Source organism: Coregonus clupeaformis, chromosome 1, assembly GCF_020615455.1.
Source record: "Coregonus clupeaformis isolate EN_2021a chromosome 1, ASM2061545v1, whole genome shotgun sequence".
Classification (NCBI taxonomy): domain Eukaryota; kingdom Metazoa; phylum Chordata; class Actinopteri; order Salmoniformes; family Salmonidae; genus Coregonus; species Coregonus clupeaformis.
Window position 1 is genome coordinate 73,843,936 of NC_059192.1, and position 16,113 is coordinate 73,860,048.

At 44.3% G+C, this 16,113-nt stretch overlaps 2 protein-coding genes across 2 annotated transcripts; one reads left to right on the forward strand and one right to left on the reverse strand.

Annotated features, from left to right (window-relative positions):
* Positions 1-619: 619 nt before the first annotated feature.
* Positions 620-2,438, reverse strand: LOC121584422 (PHD finger-like domain-containing protein 5A). The gene is made up of 4 exons (XM_041900299.1): positions 2,201-2,438; positions 1,514-1,537; positions 1,137-1,303; positions 620-819 (listed from the first exon to the last, which is right to left on the reverse strand). The coding sequence occupies exons 1-4, from the start codon at positions 2,250-2,252 to the stop codon at positions 730-732; spliced, it is 333 nt and encodes a 110-aa protein (XP_041756233.1). The 5' UTR covers positions 2,253-2,438; the 3' UTR covers positions 620-729.
* A 274-nt stretch (positions 2,439-2,712) lies between these two features.
* LOC121576723 (aconitate hydratase, mitochondrial) lies at positions 2,713-14,098 on the forward strand. The gene is made up of 17 exons (XM_041890114.2): positions 2,713-2,777; positions 3,856-3,998; positions 4,239-4,497; positions 4,624-4,716; positions 4,956-5,114; positions 5,227-5,377; positions 5,626-5,730; positions 5,971-6,062; positions 6,167-6,272; positions 6,497-6,654; positions 7,033-7,106; positions 7,324-7,435; positions 10,029-10,310; positions 10,455-10,646; positions 10,869-11,001; positions 11,908-12,029; positions 12,227-14,098. The coding sequence occupies exons 1-17, from the start codon at positions 2,742-2,744 to the stop codon at positions 12,356-12,358; spliced, it is 2,349 nt and encodes a 782-aa protein (XP_041746048.2). The 5' UTR covers positions 2,713-2,741; the 3' UTR covers positions 12,359-14,098.
* The last annotated feature ends 2,015 nt before the right edge of the window (positions 14,099-16,113 follow it).

Sequence of the window (16,113 nt, forward strand, 5' to 3'; positions counted from 1 at the left end):
TGCAAGTTTTTGGGGACTTAAAATTCATCAATATGATAATAACTAGATCTGGCTAATGCAGATAGGGAACACCATGCTTCAGCCTATTTACTTGCACTTTGCTGCATCAGTTGGGCTAAAGGTGAAAATGTTTATTGCTAATAGCATAGCTGATAATATGGACCATGCATACACTATATACCATACATGGCCCCAAAGCGTATTTACAAAAAGCAATCACTTTTGCATGTGAAAACAAAACGGGTTATATCCACGAGTCCTCTAACTAACACTGGGCCCAACATTAAACCGATAAACAGTAGACTACAGCAGTGTTGTGGAAGCACATGCTTTTAACAAATTAGCATGTAGAGAGGTTTATTTGATTTGCAAGTGATTGAACCATCCCTGAAGATTTCCCTTAAACCACGAGAGAGCACCCCAGTTCACCTTTTGGGGAATAGATGAGAGTAGTGGGAAACTATTGTCAATCTTTCCTGATGGTAATTCTTCCCAGTTCTAGTTTCATGATATCACATTAGATTTCATTCATGTGTAAAACTCAGTTCATCCCATAAAATGATGAACACTAGATAATTAACCCAAAACTACTGGGAAAATGCATGCATGTAGACAGCAGTAATATAAAAGAAAGCTTTATTGTATTGTCAAAACATGTTCACACAAAATAAATGTAAAAACGTTCACACAAAAAAACAGAAGCAAAGCACTTGTTGGACCGGCCTGTCTTCACCTCTTCTTGAAGCCATACTTCTTCCGTTCATAGAACAGGTCAGTCTTTGAGCTGCCCAAGTTCACAATCTTGGGGCATCCATCTCGCTGTGTGGTCACATCCAGTAGAGGAGAGAGGAGTAGAAAATCTCACATTACATTGAGATTGTTAAAAATGACAATAGTACTTGTACAACCACTTTCATATCATTACTCAGCATCTCAGACACCTTTCATTTTTTCACACAACATTGATCTAGAACGTTATATGTCGAAGGAGCACAATGTTGAATGATTCTGTATAGTTTATTGTTGCAATGTTGTTTATTGGATACACTGCATAAACTATACGGGAGCATTGAATGTTGTGAAGGTTTTTCTACACCTTTTATAAGTGAGTGATTGAGAGAGAGCAGGTGACTAACGTCTTTCTCCTGGATAGTGCACTCTTTGCAGTAGTAAGCATCAGAAACCCCAGGACCTCCACAGATGACACAGCGCCCCTGGTAGGACCCGTAGTTGCACTCGTCACAGATGCGCACCAGTGTACAAGGCCTCACATACGAATCACAGATCACACACTTTCCATCGCCTAGGAGAGGAGGGAAGAGAGGGATGAGACTGTGTTTAATGCCGTGGCATTTTGAACTGGGGCAATTACATATAAAAGTAAACAAAGTCAAAGTGTTGATGATGACACGGTCTCTACTCTAGGAGTTATGAGGGTACATTTAAGGGCAGCAAATACACCCTGTGTGGGAGAAAGAGACAACATAGTGTAAAACATGTTTTATAAACTTACATTTCTCGCACAATCTTCCAATAGCTGAAAAGTAAACAATAGAACAACCAGTGAGTGAACATGAATAAGGTAGCTAGCCAACAAAGCATTGCTCCATAAAGCTAGGGGTTAAGCAATCAATAAGACATCTTACTAGCTCTCTCAAAAACTCTAGGGGCATTCTGCCTTCTCCCTACAGTTGTCAGCCACTAGCTTCGCCCACGACTGCCTCATGCATGTTTACTTAATGTAAAGACCGAGTTTCGGGGATCTTAACAAAACGCCCCCCTACAGAAGACGCCTTCGTCCAATGACTCGTGTAATGGAACTGAGAGTCATGATTAAGGGCTATTATCTTACTAACTAGTCTACTTAACCACTATCACATAGCTATAACGTTAGAAGGCAAGTCAATAATGGGTTGATAAAGAAGCAGGTTACGGTCATGAACACAAGCATTTCGTTACAACCGCAATAACATCTGCTAAATATGTGCATGCGACCAATACATTTTTTTTTATACAGTAGCCATCTAGCTAATGAATGAGCTAACAGTATGCTAACGGTTCCTAGCAAGCTAGCTTATCTAGCTAGCCACTATCAACAAAGGACACGAGCACAGCAATAACATTCACAGCACGAATCATTGGTTATTAGAAGTAAGTATTAATGCAATTATATCCATTGAAAATAAAATAAACACCTTACCGACACCAGCTTGTTTTCTACAAAAGATCAAATCTGGATGATGTTTAGCCATTCTCGGCGAACGGAGGGCATACGATGGTTATGTTGAACCTTCAACTTTGACCCACAGACACAGGTGACTTTTCAACTTCGTATTTTCTTTTGGTTTAGTTTCTTTTTCGGGTCATATAATTTTCGTTTATTTCACGTTAGTTAAAATGATTATGGCTAAGGATATGTCAGTGAATTAATCTGGCTAAATTCAAAGGGAGAATATTACATATGAAACGCACAGAATTCATCCCGGGGTCCTTGCAGCGACGTAAACAAAATATTCGATTAAAAATATCAGGATTTAATTTGTGGCACTCATATCACATATTAGTTAAGAATAATATATTATATATATATCTCTGAATTAAACATTAGAGTAGGATCCAGAACGTCTCTATTTCTAACACAACTTTACACGTGCGTTCTATTTTCCTGCAAAGATACGCGACGTTAACAGCTACAAAACCTGACGTCACCTCTGCTCGACACATCTTTGTCAGTGAACAAAATGGCGACCTACTGTCTCACCGTTGCACGGCTCCAGGTAAGTGACAGTTTTCCACAAATTGTATCGTGTTTATGTGCCATCTATGTGTGAGAAGTCACCCTCAAATACAATGAAAGCAGTTTGGATGTGGAACTGATGTCTAGATTTGATGTTTGTCTGAAAGACTACGATCAAATTATTGTCGGCCATCCAGGTCATCGTGTCCTGAGACGTACGTTAGCTTCGTCATGAGCTCAAGTTAGTCATTGCCACACAAATGGTTATTTAAAGCCACTTGTAATATGTAAAATTTGAATAATATGCCCAAATGTAAGATGTCATCGCTCTATATATTATTTCAACCGAGGACACGTTTATTGATTGCAAGGTTAACGGAAGGTTAGGGTGCAGAACAACCACACAGGGCGCTGGCAAGCACGACGCAGTCTGGCCAGTGACCAAAACAACATCGTTAGTGAGTGACAGCACCTCCTTGGTGACACGGAAAGTCAAAATACCAGTTTATTGATGTATGTCTCGCTGTTGTAGTCAGGGATTTTCATTGTAGCACCCATTTAGCGCTGATTATTGACTAAACATTGGAATTTGCCAGATCATTTTCTGCCTGCTATTTGCCACTGGTATTCATTCGCAAATGCTTAAGTTGTTTGTTTACCCCACATTGTGCCAATGATATGATCTCATCCACTTCCAGACAATGAAAGGCCTTAGTCATACTGCTCCCAACTAGAGGCAGAGCTGTTTCACCTTGAACTAGAATGAGTCTGTATGTGCTCAACAAGAATCTTTCAGTTTTTACTAACATTTGTACTTGACCTTTTCCCACCTTACTAGCTCAGACTTTGCTGATAGCTACTTTATTGAGGAAAAATGTACTTACTGTGATTTTTGGTTGTCCCACCTAGCTACGGTGCATTCTGAAAGTATTCAGATGCCTTGACTTTTTCCACATTTTATGTTACAACCTTATTCTGATCTGCTAAGTCTAAGGCGCTCTTTCATCTAAGTTGACTACTCATGGGCTACAGAACTGCACCCAAAGTCCTATCTAAATCTAGGCCCAAATTATTTTGATGTATGTTTTTTTTTTATGTTGAATTAACTCTGTCGTCAGCTTGCCTTGGGCCAGGGTGTGCGGCGCCTGCACGTGTCTGCAGCCTTCAATGCCAAGGCCAAAGTGTCAATGAGCCGCTTTGAGCCCAGCAACTACGTCAGCTATGAGAAGCTCAATGAGAACGTCAACATCGTGCGCAAGAGGTCAGTCTACCCCTCCACCGTTTACATTAGCACGTGTCCCTGTTTCACTCCATTCTTACAGTGAGATGGCCTACAGGCCAGGGTGCCAGTCTGTTTCTGACTTAGCCAACTTTGTTGTCTTGCCAAGGCAATGATGGGACTATTACCCAGGCCTTTTCTGTTCAGTGTCAGCTGTACAATTAGAGCTATTTGTAGCCCTTTACAGTAACTCAACACATTCTCTGCCCTCCTCCCTTCCAGACTCAACCGTCCCCTCACTCTCTCGGAGAAGATCGTCTACGGCCATCTGGATGACCCTGTGGGGCAGGACATCGCCAGGGGCCGTACGTACCTGCGTCTGCGGCCGGACCGCGTGGCCATGCAGGATGCCACGGCCCAGATGGCCATGCTGCAGTTCATTAGCAGCGGCCTACCTCGTGTGGCTGTGCCCTCCACTATCCACTGTGATCATCTGATCGAGGCCCAGATCGGAGGAGCCAAGGACCTGGCGAGGGCGAAGGTGAGGGGTCTGGGAAGGGGATGGATGCAGGATAAGGTCGTCAGGCCTGGGGGCTGGAGGCAGGACTAGGGAATAAAGTACTGGTAATAATATTTTGCAATTTCTCTTCGTTCTCTTGGTTCTTAGGACATTAATGCAGAGGTATATAACTTCCTGGCCAGTGCTGGAGCCAAGTATGGAGTGGGCTTCTGGAAACCAGGCTCTGGCATCATCCATCAGGTACAGTAACAAGGCTACTCTGAAATGACACTGAAGGCACATGTTTCCCCAGTGTTGATTGCTGGCAATGCACTCACTTGATAATAGACAAGATGTCCTTATAGAATTAAGTTCCTCTAAATTGTTATGAATTTCATTATACATTCACATAAGATATTGCACATTTATAATGAAGAGCAGAGCTATCTGTTTGCAGTGGTAAGTACCATAACTGACACTCTCTTATCTCACCCATTCAGATCATCCTGGAGAACTATGCCTACCCAGGGGTGTTGCTGATTGGCACAGACTCTCACACACCCAATGGTGGTGGACTGGGCTCCATCTGCATTGGAGTGGGAGGGGCTGATGCTGTTGACGTCATGGCTGGCATCCCCTGGGAGCTCAAATGTCCCAAGGTAAGTGCGAATTCCAGTTTAAATTGGACACTCCTTTTTTCCCAGTACTATATTACAGTATGATACTACATAAACCTCACTAAATCATGTTCTCCTCCTGTCCCCCTGTCAGGTGATTGGGGTGAAGCTGACAGGCAAGCTGTCAGGGTGGACGTCCCCCAAGGATGTGATCCTGAAGGTGGCTGGGATTCTGACCGTGAAGGGGGGTACTGGCGCCATTGTGGAGTACCATGGACCTGGAGTGGACTCAATCTCCTGCACAGGTCAGAGAGGGGGAGAGAGAACTGGGTTACTACTGTCCTCTACTGCACACTGTATTACTGGCATCATCTAACTAGGATGGTTACCAGCTGACCACCACTGCTCTTTGGTCTAATATACTTATGTTTTTCTGTGTATGGTGTGAGGAGCACAATCATCAATCGGCAGAGTTTACTATCAAGCAATGTTGTAGGATATTTTGTGTTTGTAGGAATGCCCATAGAAACCCACAGCATATTGTGTGTTTTAGGAATGGCCACTATCTGCAACATGGGGGCTGAGATTGGAGCCACCACCTCTGTGTTCCCCTATAACCACCGCATGAAGACATACCTGGAGAAGACTGGCCGTGGAGGTCAGTCAGCTCATGTCATCACACAAGTATGTCTGTGTGCGTGATATGCAATGATCTGTCAGGTGATGTGCTGAATATGTTTGTGGGAAGTTCTGGGATTGCGTCCCAAATGGCACCCTATATAGTGGACTATAAAGGGAATAGGGTGCCATTTGGGACGCTCCCTGGAAGGTTTGTCATTTCCTTATAAGAGATGCTTGATCCATTTATCCGACCCCGTTGCCCTCGCTCTCCTCTCAGACATTGCTGCCCTGGCTGACGATTATGCTGACCTGCTGGTTCCTGACACGGGCTGTGAGTATGACTCGATCGTCGAGCTCAACCTGGATGAGGTGAGTCCCCTGCTCTTTCTAATAATAATAATAATAATATAATAATAATCTTTCTCACACACAAATCCAACCTGACCCGCGCTATCTTTCTTTGTCCTTCCTAGCTGAAGCCCCACATCAATGGGCCCTTCACCCCTGACCTGGCCCACCCCATGGCAGACATTGGGGCCACGGCAGCAAAGAATGGCTGGCCCCTGGAGGTCAAAGTGGGTCAGTGCAGTCTTCAGATCCTTTTGACCTCACAGCTGGCCACTGTGTCTCACCACCATGCGTCTCTGATTAGACCTTAAATGACTATAACTGTGATGTTACTATATTATTACTAGATATACTTTTTCTGGCTTTAGCCTTAAACACTGATGTATAGCTGTTCTATTGAATATGAGAAAGTAGACATGCAGTGGGTGGCTGCTTAATCTGTCCCCTCCCCTCAGGTCTGATTGGCAGCTGCACCAACTCCAGTTATGAGGATATGGGCCGCTCTGCCTCCGTGGCCAAACAGGCCCTGGACAAAGGGCTGAAGTGCAAGGCCGCATTCACCATCACTCCCGGGTCTGAACAGATCCGCGCCACCATCGAGAGAGACGGATATGTGAGTCCCTGGCACCGGTAGATGGATAGGGGAAGGGGATATGACCAGGGTTCGAACTACTGGGGTGTCTGGTCTGCTGATCACGCCACCCAACAAATCAGGGCAACAGGATAACCGTTGTAAAATATTGTTGACATCCTCCTAAGCATCAAGGACATTAACATTGGCCCAGCTCTCTATTTTAAGGGCATCACAAGTAGCCAGTTTGTAATTGGAGCTCTGGATGTTGAGATCCTCAGCAGGAATACTACTGCTATGTCCTGGGCTCCTCCCAGCTGGCCTACTGCTGGCTCCTCCCAGCTGGCCTACTGCTGGCTCCTCCCAGCTGGCCTACTGCTGGCTCCTCCTAACTGAAGATGTATGTATGTTGTTCTGTAGTCCAAGATCCTCGGTGATGTTGGTGGAATGGTCCTGGCCAATGCCTGTGGACCCTGCATTGGACAGTGGGACAGGTAATAGTCAGTTGACTTAATCATTCGTGTTCATTCTGTTGATATTCATTTGAACTTGAAAGACTTCTATTAAAAATGTCTTAAGATATTGCCTGCGTATCAAATGTCACCCTACTCCCTATGTAGTGCACTGCTTTTGACAATGGCCCATAGTGCACTATATATGGAGTAGGGTGTTATTTGGGGAACACAGTGTTAAGTCGATGTTTCTGTTCAGGCGTGATGTGAAGAAAGGAGAGAAGAACACTATCGTCACGTCTTACAACAGGAACTTCACCGCTAGGAACGATGCCAACCCAGCCACACACGCCTTCGTCGCCTCCCCTGAGGTACTGTTAAGACTGAATATACACACACAAGGGTTTCCGTTAAGGAAATGTGGCGCAGGACATTTCACCGGCAGCATTTTTAATTTAACGGACATTTGAGAAATTTACCAGACCCATATGCGTTGGGAGCGTAACCTGATTAGGGCGTCCGTTCACGGTGCTCAGAATGACAGAAATCACATTAAGATTATGGTTATTTATCTTTGCAGAACATGCAACTTGAGGACGCAAGGGCATGCGTCCTTCTTACCGAATTCCGATGCGCACTTTGAAGATGTTAGAATAACTGCCACCTTTTACTTTTCCTCAGCCAAAATGACGGGTAAAAAAGACTATTAAAGAACTGCAAAATCACTAGCCTATGTCAATCCCCCGTAGTAGGAAAGTTTACATATTCTATTGGTGTGAGAAAGAAATAGCTTATTCCAAACACTCTGGGACATTTGTGGGATGATACAGTGCATTCGGAAAGTATTCAGACCCCTTGACTTTTTCCACATTTTGTTACATTACAGCCATATTCTAAAATGATTATTTTTTTTTTCTCAAGCTACACACTACCCCATAATGACAAAGCAAAAAAAAAAAAATATTTTATTTTTTTAAACCATCACGTTTACATAAGTATTCAGACCATTTACTCAGTACATTGTTGAAGCACCTTTGGCAGCAATTACAGCATCAAGTCTTCTTGGGAATGACGCTACAAGCTTGGCACACCTGTATTTGGGGAGTTTCACCCATTCGTCTCTGCAGATCCTCTCAAGCTCTGTCAGGCTGGATGGGGAGCGTCACTGCACAGCTATTTTCAGGTCTCTCCAGAGATGTTCAAGTCCGGGCTCTGGCTGGGCCACTCAAGGACATTCAGAGACTTGTCCTGAAGCCACTCCTGCGTTGGCTTGGCTGTATGCTTAGGGTCGTTGTCCTATTGGAAGGTGAACCTTCGCCTCCAGTCTGAGGTCCTGAGCGCTCTGGAGCAGGATTTTATCAGGATCTCTCTGTACTTTGCTCTGTTCATCTTTGCCTCTATCCAGACTAGTCTCCCCGTCCCTGCTGCTGAAAAACATCCCCACAGCATGATGCTGCCACCACCATGCTTCACTGTAGGGATGGTGCCAGTTTTTCTCCAGACGTGACGCTTGGCGTTCAGGCCAAAGAGTTCAATCTTGGTTTCATCACACCAGAGAATCTTGTTTCTCATGGTCAGTCCTTTAGGCAAACTCTAAGCGGGCTGTCATGTGGCTTCCGTCTGCCCACTTTACCATAAAGGCCTGACTGGTGGAGTGCTGCAGAGATGGTTGTCCTTCTGGAAGGTTCTCCCATCTCCACAGAGGAACTCTGGAGCTCTGTCAGTGACCATCGGGTTCTTGGTCACCTCCCCCGATTGCTCAGTTTGGCCGAGCGGCCAGCTCTAGGAAGAGTCTTGGTGGTTCCAAACATCTTCCATTCAAGAATGATGGAGGCCACTGTTCTTATGGACCTTCAATGCTGCAGAATTGTTTTGGTACCCTTCACCAGATCTGTGCCTCGACACAATCCTGTCTTGGAGCTCTACGGACAATTCCTTCAACCTCATGGCTTGGTTTTTGCACTGTCAACTGTGTGACATTATATAGGTGTGTGTGTGTGTGTGTGTGTGTGTGTGCCTTTCCAAATCATGTCCAATCAATTGAATTTACCACAGGTGCACTCCAATAGTTGTAGAAACATCACAAAGATGATCAATGGAAACCGGATGCACCTGAGCTCAATTTCGAGTCTCATAGCAAAGGGTCTGAATACTTATATAAATAAGGTATTTCTGTTTTATTTTTAATAAATTAGCACACATACCTGTTTTTGCTTTGTCGTTATGGATGTTGTGTGTAGATTGAGGATTTGTATTTATTTAATCAATTTTAGAATAAGGCTGACTTAACAAATTGTGGAAAAAGTGAAGGGGTCTGAATACTTTCCGAATGCACTGTATGTTTTCAAAATGCAAAGTGGTTGTGTGTGACGCTGAAGCCTGCCTACCGTAGGCCTATATGCACTTGAATGGGAAGCATGCTTAAATTACCAGTTGAGAAATAAAAATAGTGGGTATTTTTAATTATGGCCATCAAAACCGTTTAACAGCCTATTTGCATTTAGAAGTGTTACGCAATGATTGGGCTTATAAAAGCACAGCAACAAATGAGCTGTAGCTGCTGCTCTTGCGCTGTCTGACATATTTTCCACTTATAGGCTCTATCTGTATGCTGTGCGCATGTAATAAACATAACAGTAACAAATGTACAAGACAATTTAATTATGCAAATTAACCTATAGACCGATTTGTATATTTTTATAAACATGACTGGTCAAATGTATTTCCATCAATGAATAGGCTAAAAATCATTATTTTGCAATGTGTTTTATTTCCCTTTTTTTTTTTTTGGCTGGCGCCAGTTTTTTGAAAATATGTTTTTTTTTATCGTCAGAAGCCGGTTATTACCGGCTAACGGAAACCTTCACACACAGCTTTTTTGCTGACTCACTTTCATTCTGTTCTCACTCACTTCCATGGAAGATATTGTACACACCTCACCTATCTTGTCCTCTCCTCCTCCAGATCGTCACAGCCCTGGCCATCGCAGGAACCCTGGATTTCAACCCTGAGGTTGACTACCTCACGGCCGCCAACGGAGAGAAGTTCAAGCTGGAGCCTCCCAACGCAGACGAGCTGCCTAAGTTGGACTTTGACCCCGGTCAGAACACCTACCAGCACCCCCCTGCAGAGGGTGGATCCAAGCTGAGGGTGGACGTCAGCCCCACCAGCACCCGGCTGCAGCTGCTGGAGCCCTTTGACAAGTGGGCTGGAGGAGATCTGGAGGACCTGCAAGTCCTCATCAAGGTCAGGGGTCAAAGGGGGGGAAAACTAGGGTCTGTTCAGGAGGGTGGATCGTTACAGAACTTTCTGATATACATTTATTTTCAGTTAAACTTACTCTTCCTCCTTTCTCCCAATCCACCATTCTCTGTCTCTCTGTCCATCCAGGTGAAGGGGAAGTGCACCACAGACCACATCAGTGCTGCCGGCCCCTGGCTCAAGTTCCGTGGTCACCTTGACAACATCTCTAACAACATGCTGATTGGAGCAGTCAACATCGAGAACGACGGCGTCAACAAGATCAAGAATCAGCTGACGGGAGAGTACGGCGGTGTTCCTGACGTCGCCCGCCATTACAAGGTAAGCACCCCGGATGATGAACCATGACCCCTAGCTCAAACATCCTCACTTGAGATTAAAACCTGTACTTTTCGCTCAAATTTCCCTTTTGAAAGTCTGTTGTGCGTGTCTCAGCTCTTTTATAGATTCAGAATACCCATAAACATTTGGCCATCAGTGTAGGAAATGGCAATGAGGGAATTTAAGTTTCCCTGATGTGGTTGGTGATCTCTCCTCTCCCAGGCCAACGGTCTGTCATGGGTGGTTGTGGGAGATGACAACTACGGTGAGGGATCCAGCAGAGAGCATGCCGCCCTGGAGCCCAGACACCTGGGAGGAAGATGCATTATCGTCAAGAGCTTCGCCAGGATCCACGGTAACTTAAGCACAGGCCAAAAGGGATAGTTTGTTGTGTATGTGCGCACACCCGCAGAACATTGCATCTACATTGCTTCCTTCCCCAACTTCGACGATATTCACCACTTTGATCTCAAAATAGACAATCCAAGTGAATCGTGTAGATCCTAATTGGGGGGGGGCTCGTATCGAAATCATTGACTGGAAAATGTATTGAACTTATTAGAAAAGTAGTTAAATTGCACAGTTTCTCCTAATTCATGAGAAGAATGCATCAGTGATTCATATTTCCTGCAACTTTCTGAAGTAATGCCTGTTTCCTTGCACCTATGTTTGTGTAGCCAGTTGGCATGCCTAAACAGGCATTTCTAAAGGCTTTCCCAGAAAACCTTCCCAATTAAATGTTGACTGCAAAGTAGGCCTACCTGGCAGAATGATATCATGATTTGTATGAATCAGGTGGGCATTTGTTTTGCAAACTCTCTTCCCCAGACCTCAAGTTGTCTCCTGGTGTGGTGTAAGCATTGTTGTGGACTTAGAACATCCAACTTTGTTTTTCTAAATGTTTGTTGTGAACTGGAGAAGAAAATAAACCGAATTGAATGTGGAAACAACAAAGATGATATAGTTCCCTATGTCTTCCTGTCGGTGGAGACCAATTATCATTTTGTGTCATGATAAACCGTAAGCGCTGACCAGAGCTCCCCCCCGGACACTTTTCTCTGTCTATTGTGATTGGGAAAGTTAGGAGTATTGAGACTAATTAAATGTTATGTACTTGTTGTTCTCTGAAAACTAGCAAATAGATTTTCTTGCACTTCACACTGCATTTCTGTGTCTGTTTGGGAGGGGGGGAAAGTCACCTTTATGGGTCCTCACCAGTTTGCATCCCTGCAGCAACCCTTTTTTCCTTTCCTCTCTGCAGAGACCAATCTGAAGAAACAGGGTATGCTGCCCCTGACCTTCCAGAACCCTGCTGACTATGACAAGATCCGACCAGACGACAAGATCTCCATCAAAGGACTCGCAACCTTCGCCCCAGGAAAGGTGAGTGGCACTTACACCAATCTCTAGGCTTTAGTTCCAGCCCATCATGGTCACACCTGATTTAACTAATCATGGTCTAAATTAGACTGTCCAGGATATGAACCACCCAGCTCCAGTGTTTAGCCTTAAGGTTTGTTTCCAGGTAAGGTTCACCATGTATGTCTGTCTAACTGTGTGTGTGTGGCTGCCCCCTCCAGCCTTTGTATGCAGTTGTGAAGCACAGTGACGGCACCAAAGATGACTTCCAGCTGAACCACACCTTCAATGAGACACAAATCGAGTGGTTCCAGGCCGGCTCCGCCCTCAACAGGATGAAGGAGCTCCAGTAGCTGGAGAGGGAGTAGGAGGAAGAGCTACGGATACAGGGGGAGGGGTGGAGAGGACTGGGGACATGGGGCAGGCAGAGATGGGGCAGGTTTGTGTTTAAAGATATGGGATATGTCTCAATCTTGAACGGCTTCCTTTCCTCCTCGCCTTATGTTCGTTACCACTGATCTGAAAGGTGAAAGTACATTTAATATGATGAAACTATCCGCTCCATTTAACCAATCAGTGATAAGTAGGGGAAGGAGCTGAGGAGAGGACCATATAAGAGTATTGAGACATGGCCGTGGTAAAGAATAAAAGCCGCACCTTCCGGTCCAGTCCAATCATCAACCACTGCATGTGTCATCCACTGCCCTGCACTGTAGAGACAAGTCCAACAAAACTTCTCATATTTAAGATACACATGTCAAACCTCGCAGCACAGACTGCAGGAGTGCATAGACACAAAGACTGGTACTACTGTACAGTTTAAGGTAGGGTGAGCTGCTGTAGTAGACTGATAAGTAACAGTCAGGCATGAATGTTGGCGCTCAGATACTGTATACAAAGGGAGGCATACTGCTTTTGAGAGACACACACACCAACACTTTCTTCTTTGAGTGGAACGGTAACCTAACACAATGCCAACTGCAGCTCCTCCAGTTATCACAGCTGTTCAAACATTCAGTCCATCCAAATTGTAGTCGCTCACCTGGTCTGAGTTGCACCAGTCTAACGCTGTATCTGGCACAGGCTGCGTGAGATATCTGCTTTAGTGATTGTGTGATGGAGTGTTTGCTTTGTCCTTTCAGCTCCATCCACATACCCAGTAGATTCTAAAAAATACAAAGACTAGAATACACAGCAAATGGACATCTGTGTGTCTATATATAAAAATGAGTGTGTATGCGTTAACTCTTTGTAACAACCACTCCTCTCCATCCCACCACTAACACCCCCTGTGCTTTTGGATCTTACTGAATAATACCACACTGGTCAAAGCTTCCAATATTTTAAGAGTGATTGCTTATGTATTTTTTTCTTCTAAAAGCTTGGATGTGCATTAGTGAAGTTTTGTTTTTGTATCGTTGTCTCTGGAGAACCGTGTTAGTTGGACTACCAGACTCTTTCGCACTGTCCTGTGTATTTTTAAGTGCCCTTTCTTTTTGTAGGATTACGTTAGGGTGCAGAGTTTGTCCTGATCAGGGAAAAACTCCTGGCCCTTGTGTTTTTATCGCAGACGTGAACCCCTGTGTCAAAGCTAGATACTGCTGGACCAGTGGTTCCCAATCAGTGGTACTCCGGACAGGGAGAAATTCAGTTGGTGGTACATTAACAGAAAAAGGTTGGGAACCACTGCGCTAGACAACACTCCCATTGCTTGGCAGTGCATGGGAACTCTCTCAAACACACTAGCTAACGCTGCCTAGAAACATTTCAACAATAAAATAAAAATGGTATGAATTTTTCTGTAATAAAAAAAGTTATAAACCACATTAAAACATTTAATCCAACAGCATTCATGTTGTGACGAAGTGCAGCATCTTTCCGCGTCTGTTGTGGTGTGTTCTGCTTTGCAATGGGAGTAATAATCACACAATAACTCCATTGTATACAATCACGCCCCCTCCCCTCATGTCTGCAGTATGGAAAGTGTCTGGATCATGTATATTTATGTTTTTTCCTTTTTTTCCCCCTTGTATTTAATAAATTAGTGCTATTCGGTCAGGATGAGTTTTTAAATAAACTGACATTTCAATGAATATAGACCACTGCCTCTGTGGGTTAAGTTAGTTGTGTTGTCTGGAGTTTCCACTTGTTCAGTTGTGTGTGTGTGGGGGGGCGAGGGGAACGAGAACCAAGCAAACTGACATTTGTTCCCAGAAAGTTCCCAGAACATTCGTTAGGTTGCGGCAAATGTTTTCATAACACCAAAACTGCCCAGTCCTGCTGATGATTATAGAATGTTTGTATAACATTTTTGCCTGATGTTGCAAGAATGTTCATAGAACACAGAGTATACAAAACATTAAGAACACCTGCTCTTTCCTTGACAGACTGACCAGGTGAAAGCTATGATCCCTTATTGATGTTAAATCCACTTCAATCAGTGTAGATGAAGGAGAGGAGACAGGTTAAAGAAGGATTTTTAAGCCTTAGACAATTGAGAAGTGGATTGTGTATGTTTGCCATTCTTAGGGTGAATGGGCAAGACAAAAACATTTAAGTGCCTTTTAATGGGTTATGGTAGTAGGTGCCAGGTGCACCGGTTTTCACACTCAACAGTTTCCTGTGTGTATCAAGAATGGTCCACCACACAAAGGACATTCAACCAACTTGACACAACTGTGGGATTCATTGGAACATCCTTGTGGATGGGCCAGCATCCCTGTGGAACGCTTTCGACATGTTGTAGAGTCCATGCCCCGACTAATTGATGCTGGTCTGAGGGCAAAAGGGGGTGCAACTCAATATTAGGAAGGTGTTCCTAATGTTTGGTATACTTGGTGTATGTTCCCCAAACAAAAAACTGTCCAGTTGTGAGGATGATTCTACAATGTTTCTTTTAGGGTGCAAAAATAATTCACCTGAGGTTACAAAACCTTCCTAGAAGACATTTAGTCTGTTCTTTAAAGATTCCCAGAATGTTTCTTTAGGTTGTGGGAACATTGTGGGGATATGAGATGGGTTCCCAAAACACTAAAACTGTCCATGGCTATATACTGAAAAAATATGTGAGAGACCTTCCCTGGTGGCGCAGAGGATAAAGGACCTGGCTTAGGAACCAAACATTACAGGTTCAAACCCAACATGTACAGATTGTCTACATATAACGTGCAAAATATAGTTGTGTTTGTATGATTAAATGCTGGGCAAATGTCCTATGAATAACATTTAAAGGCTCTGCGTCAATATCACCTATGAGTGGGCCTAGAATACTAGTCTTGGTAACACCTGCCTCTCTACGTCCTTGACACAATGTTCCCACCAGACTGTTCCCACAACCTAATGAAACATTCTGGTAACCTTTTAAGAACAGACTAAATGTGTTCTGGGAACATTCTTGCAACATCAGGTGAATGTTTTATACAAACATTGTATAACCATCAGCAAAACTGGACAGTTTTTGTGTTATGAGAACATTTGCCATGACCTAACGAATGTTCTGGGAACTTTCACACTACCAATTGTTGTTTGCTTGGAAAACATTGCTGGTACATTATGTTATTACATGATAACTTTTGGGGCATGTTCTGTGGTGGTTGTTACAGATTTTAGTGAATGTTTGGAGAACATTCCAAGGATATTTCATTTAAAACAATCCGGCCCGCGGTGGTTTGAGTAAAACATAACTCCTTATACTTTAAATGACTAAAACCAAATCGAAACTGTGTAGAAATGATAATGGACCTACATTCACCGTTTCCTGACTGTGTCCAGCTCGCTAATAATCACCGAAATGAAAGCAGGAGAGTCTGGGTGTCACGACCGTCGTTAGATGAAGCGGACCAAGGCGCAGCGTGATATGCGTACATCTTTTATTTCGTACACAACACTAACAAACCAAACGGACCGTGCTGGACTGACGACGCGCACCACTGGCTTGGTGCGGGGAGCAGGAACGGGCCGGACCGGGCTGACGACGCGCACCACTGGCTTGGTGCGGGGAGCAGGAACGGGCCGGACCGGGCTGACGACGCGCACCACTGGCTTGGTGCGGGGAGCAGGAACAGGCCGGACCGGGCTGGCGACGCGCACCACTGGCTTGGTGCGGGGA

Bases quoted from the DNA above. Each gene is read 5' to 3' on its own strand.
- LOC121584422 (XM_041900299.1), bottom strand. From the start codon at position 2,252: ATGGCTAAACATCATCCAGATTTGATCTTTTGTAGAAAACAAGCTGGT. The intron at 1,538-2,200 runs GTAAGGTGTTTA...TTTACTTTTCAG, and splicing joins TAGAAAACAAGCTGGTGTCG to CTATTGGAAGATTGTGCGAG. The intron at 820-1,136 runs GTTAGTCACCTG...GTGACCACACAG, and splicing joins GCACTATCCAGGAGAAAGAC to CGAGATGGATGCCCCAAGAT.
- LOC121576723 (XM_041890114.2), top strand. From the start codon at position 2,742: ATGGCGACCTACTGTCTCACCGTTGCACGGCTCCAG. The intron at 2,778-3,855 runs GTAAGTGACAGT...CTCTGTCGTCAG, and splicing joins TCACCGTTGCACGGCTCCAG to CTTGCCTTGGGCCAGGGTGT. The intron at 5,378-5,625 runs GTCAGAGAGGGG...TGTGTGTTTTAG, and splicing joins GGACTCAATCTCCTGCACAG to GAATGGCCACTATCTGCAAC.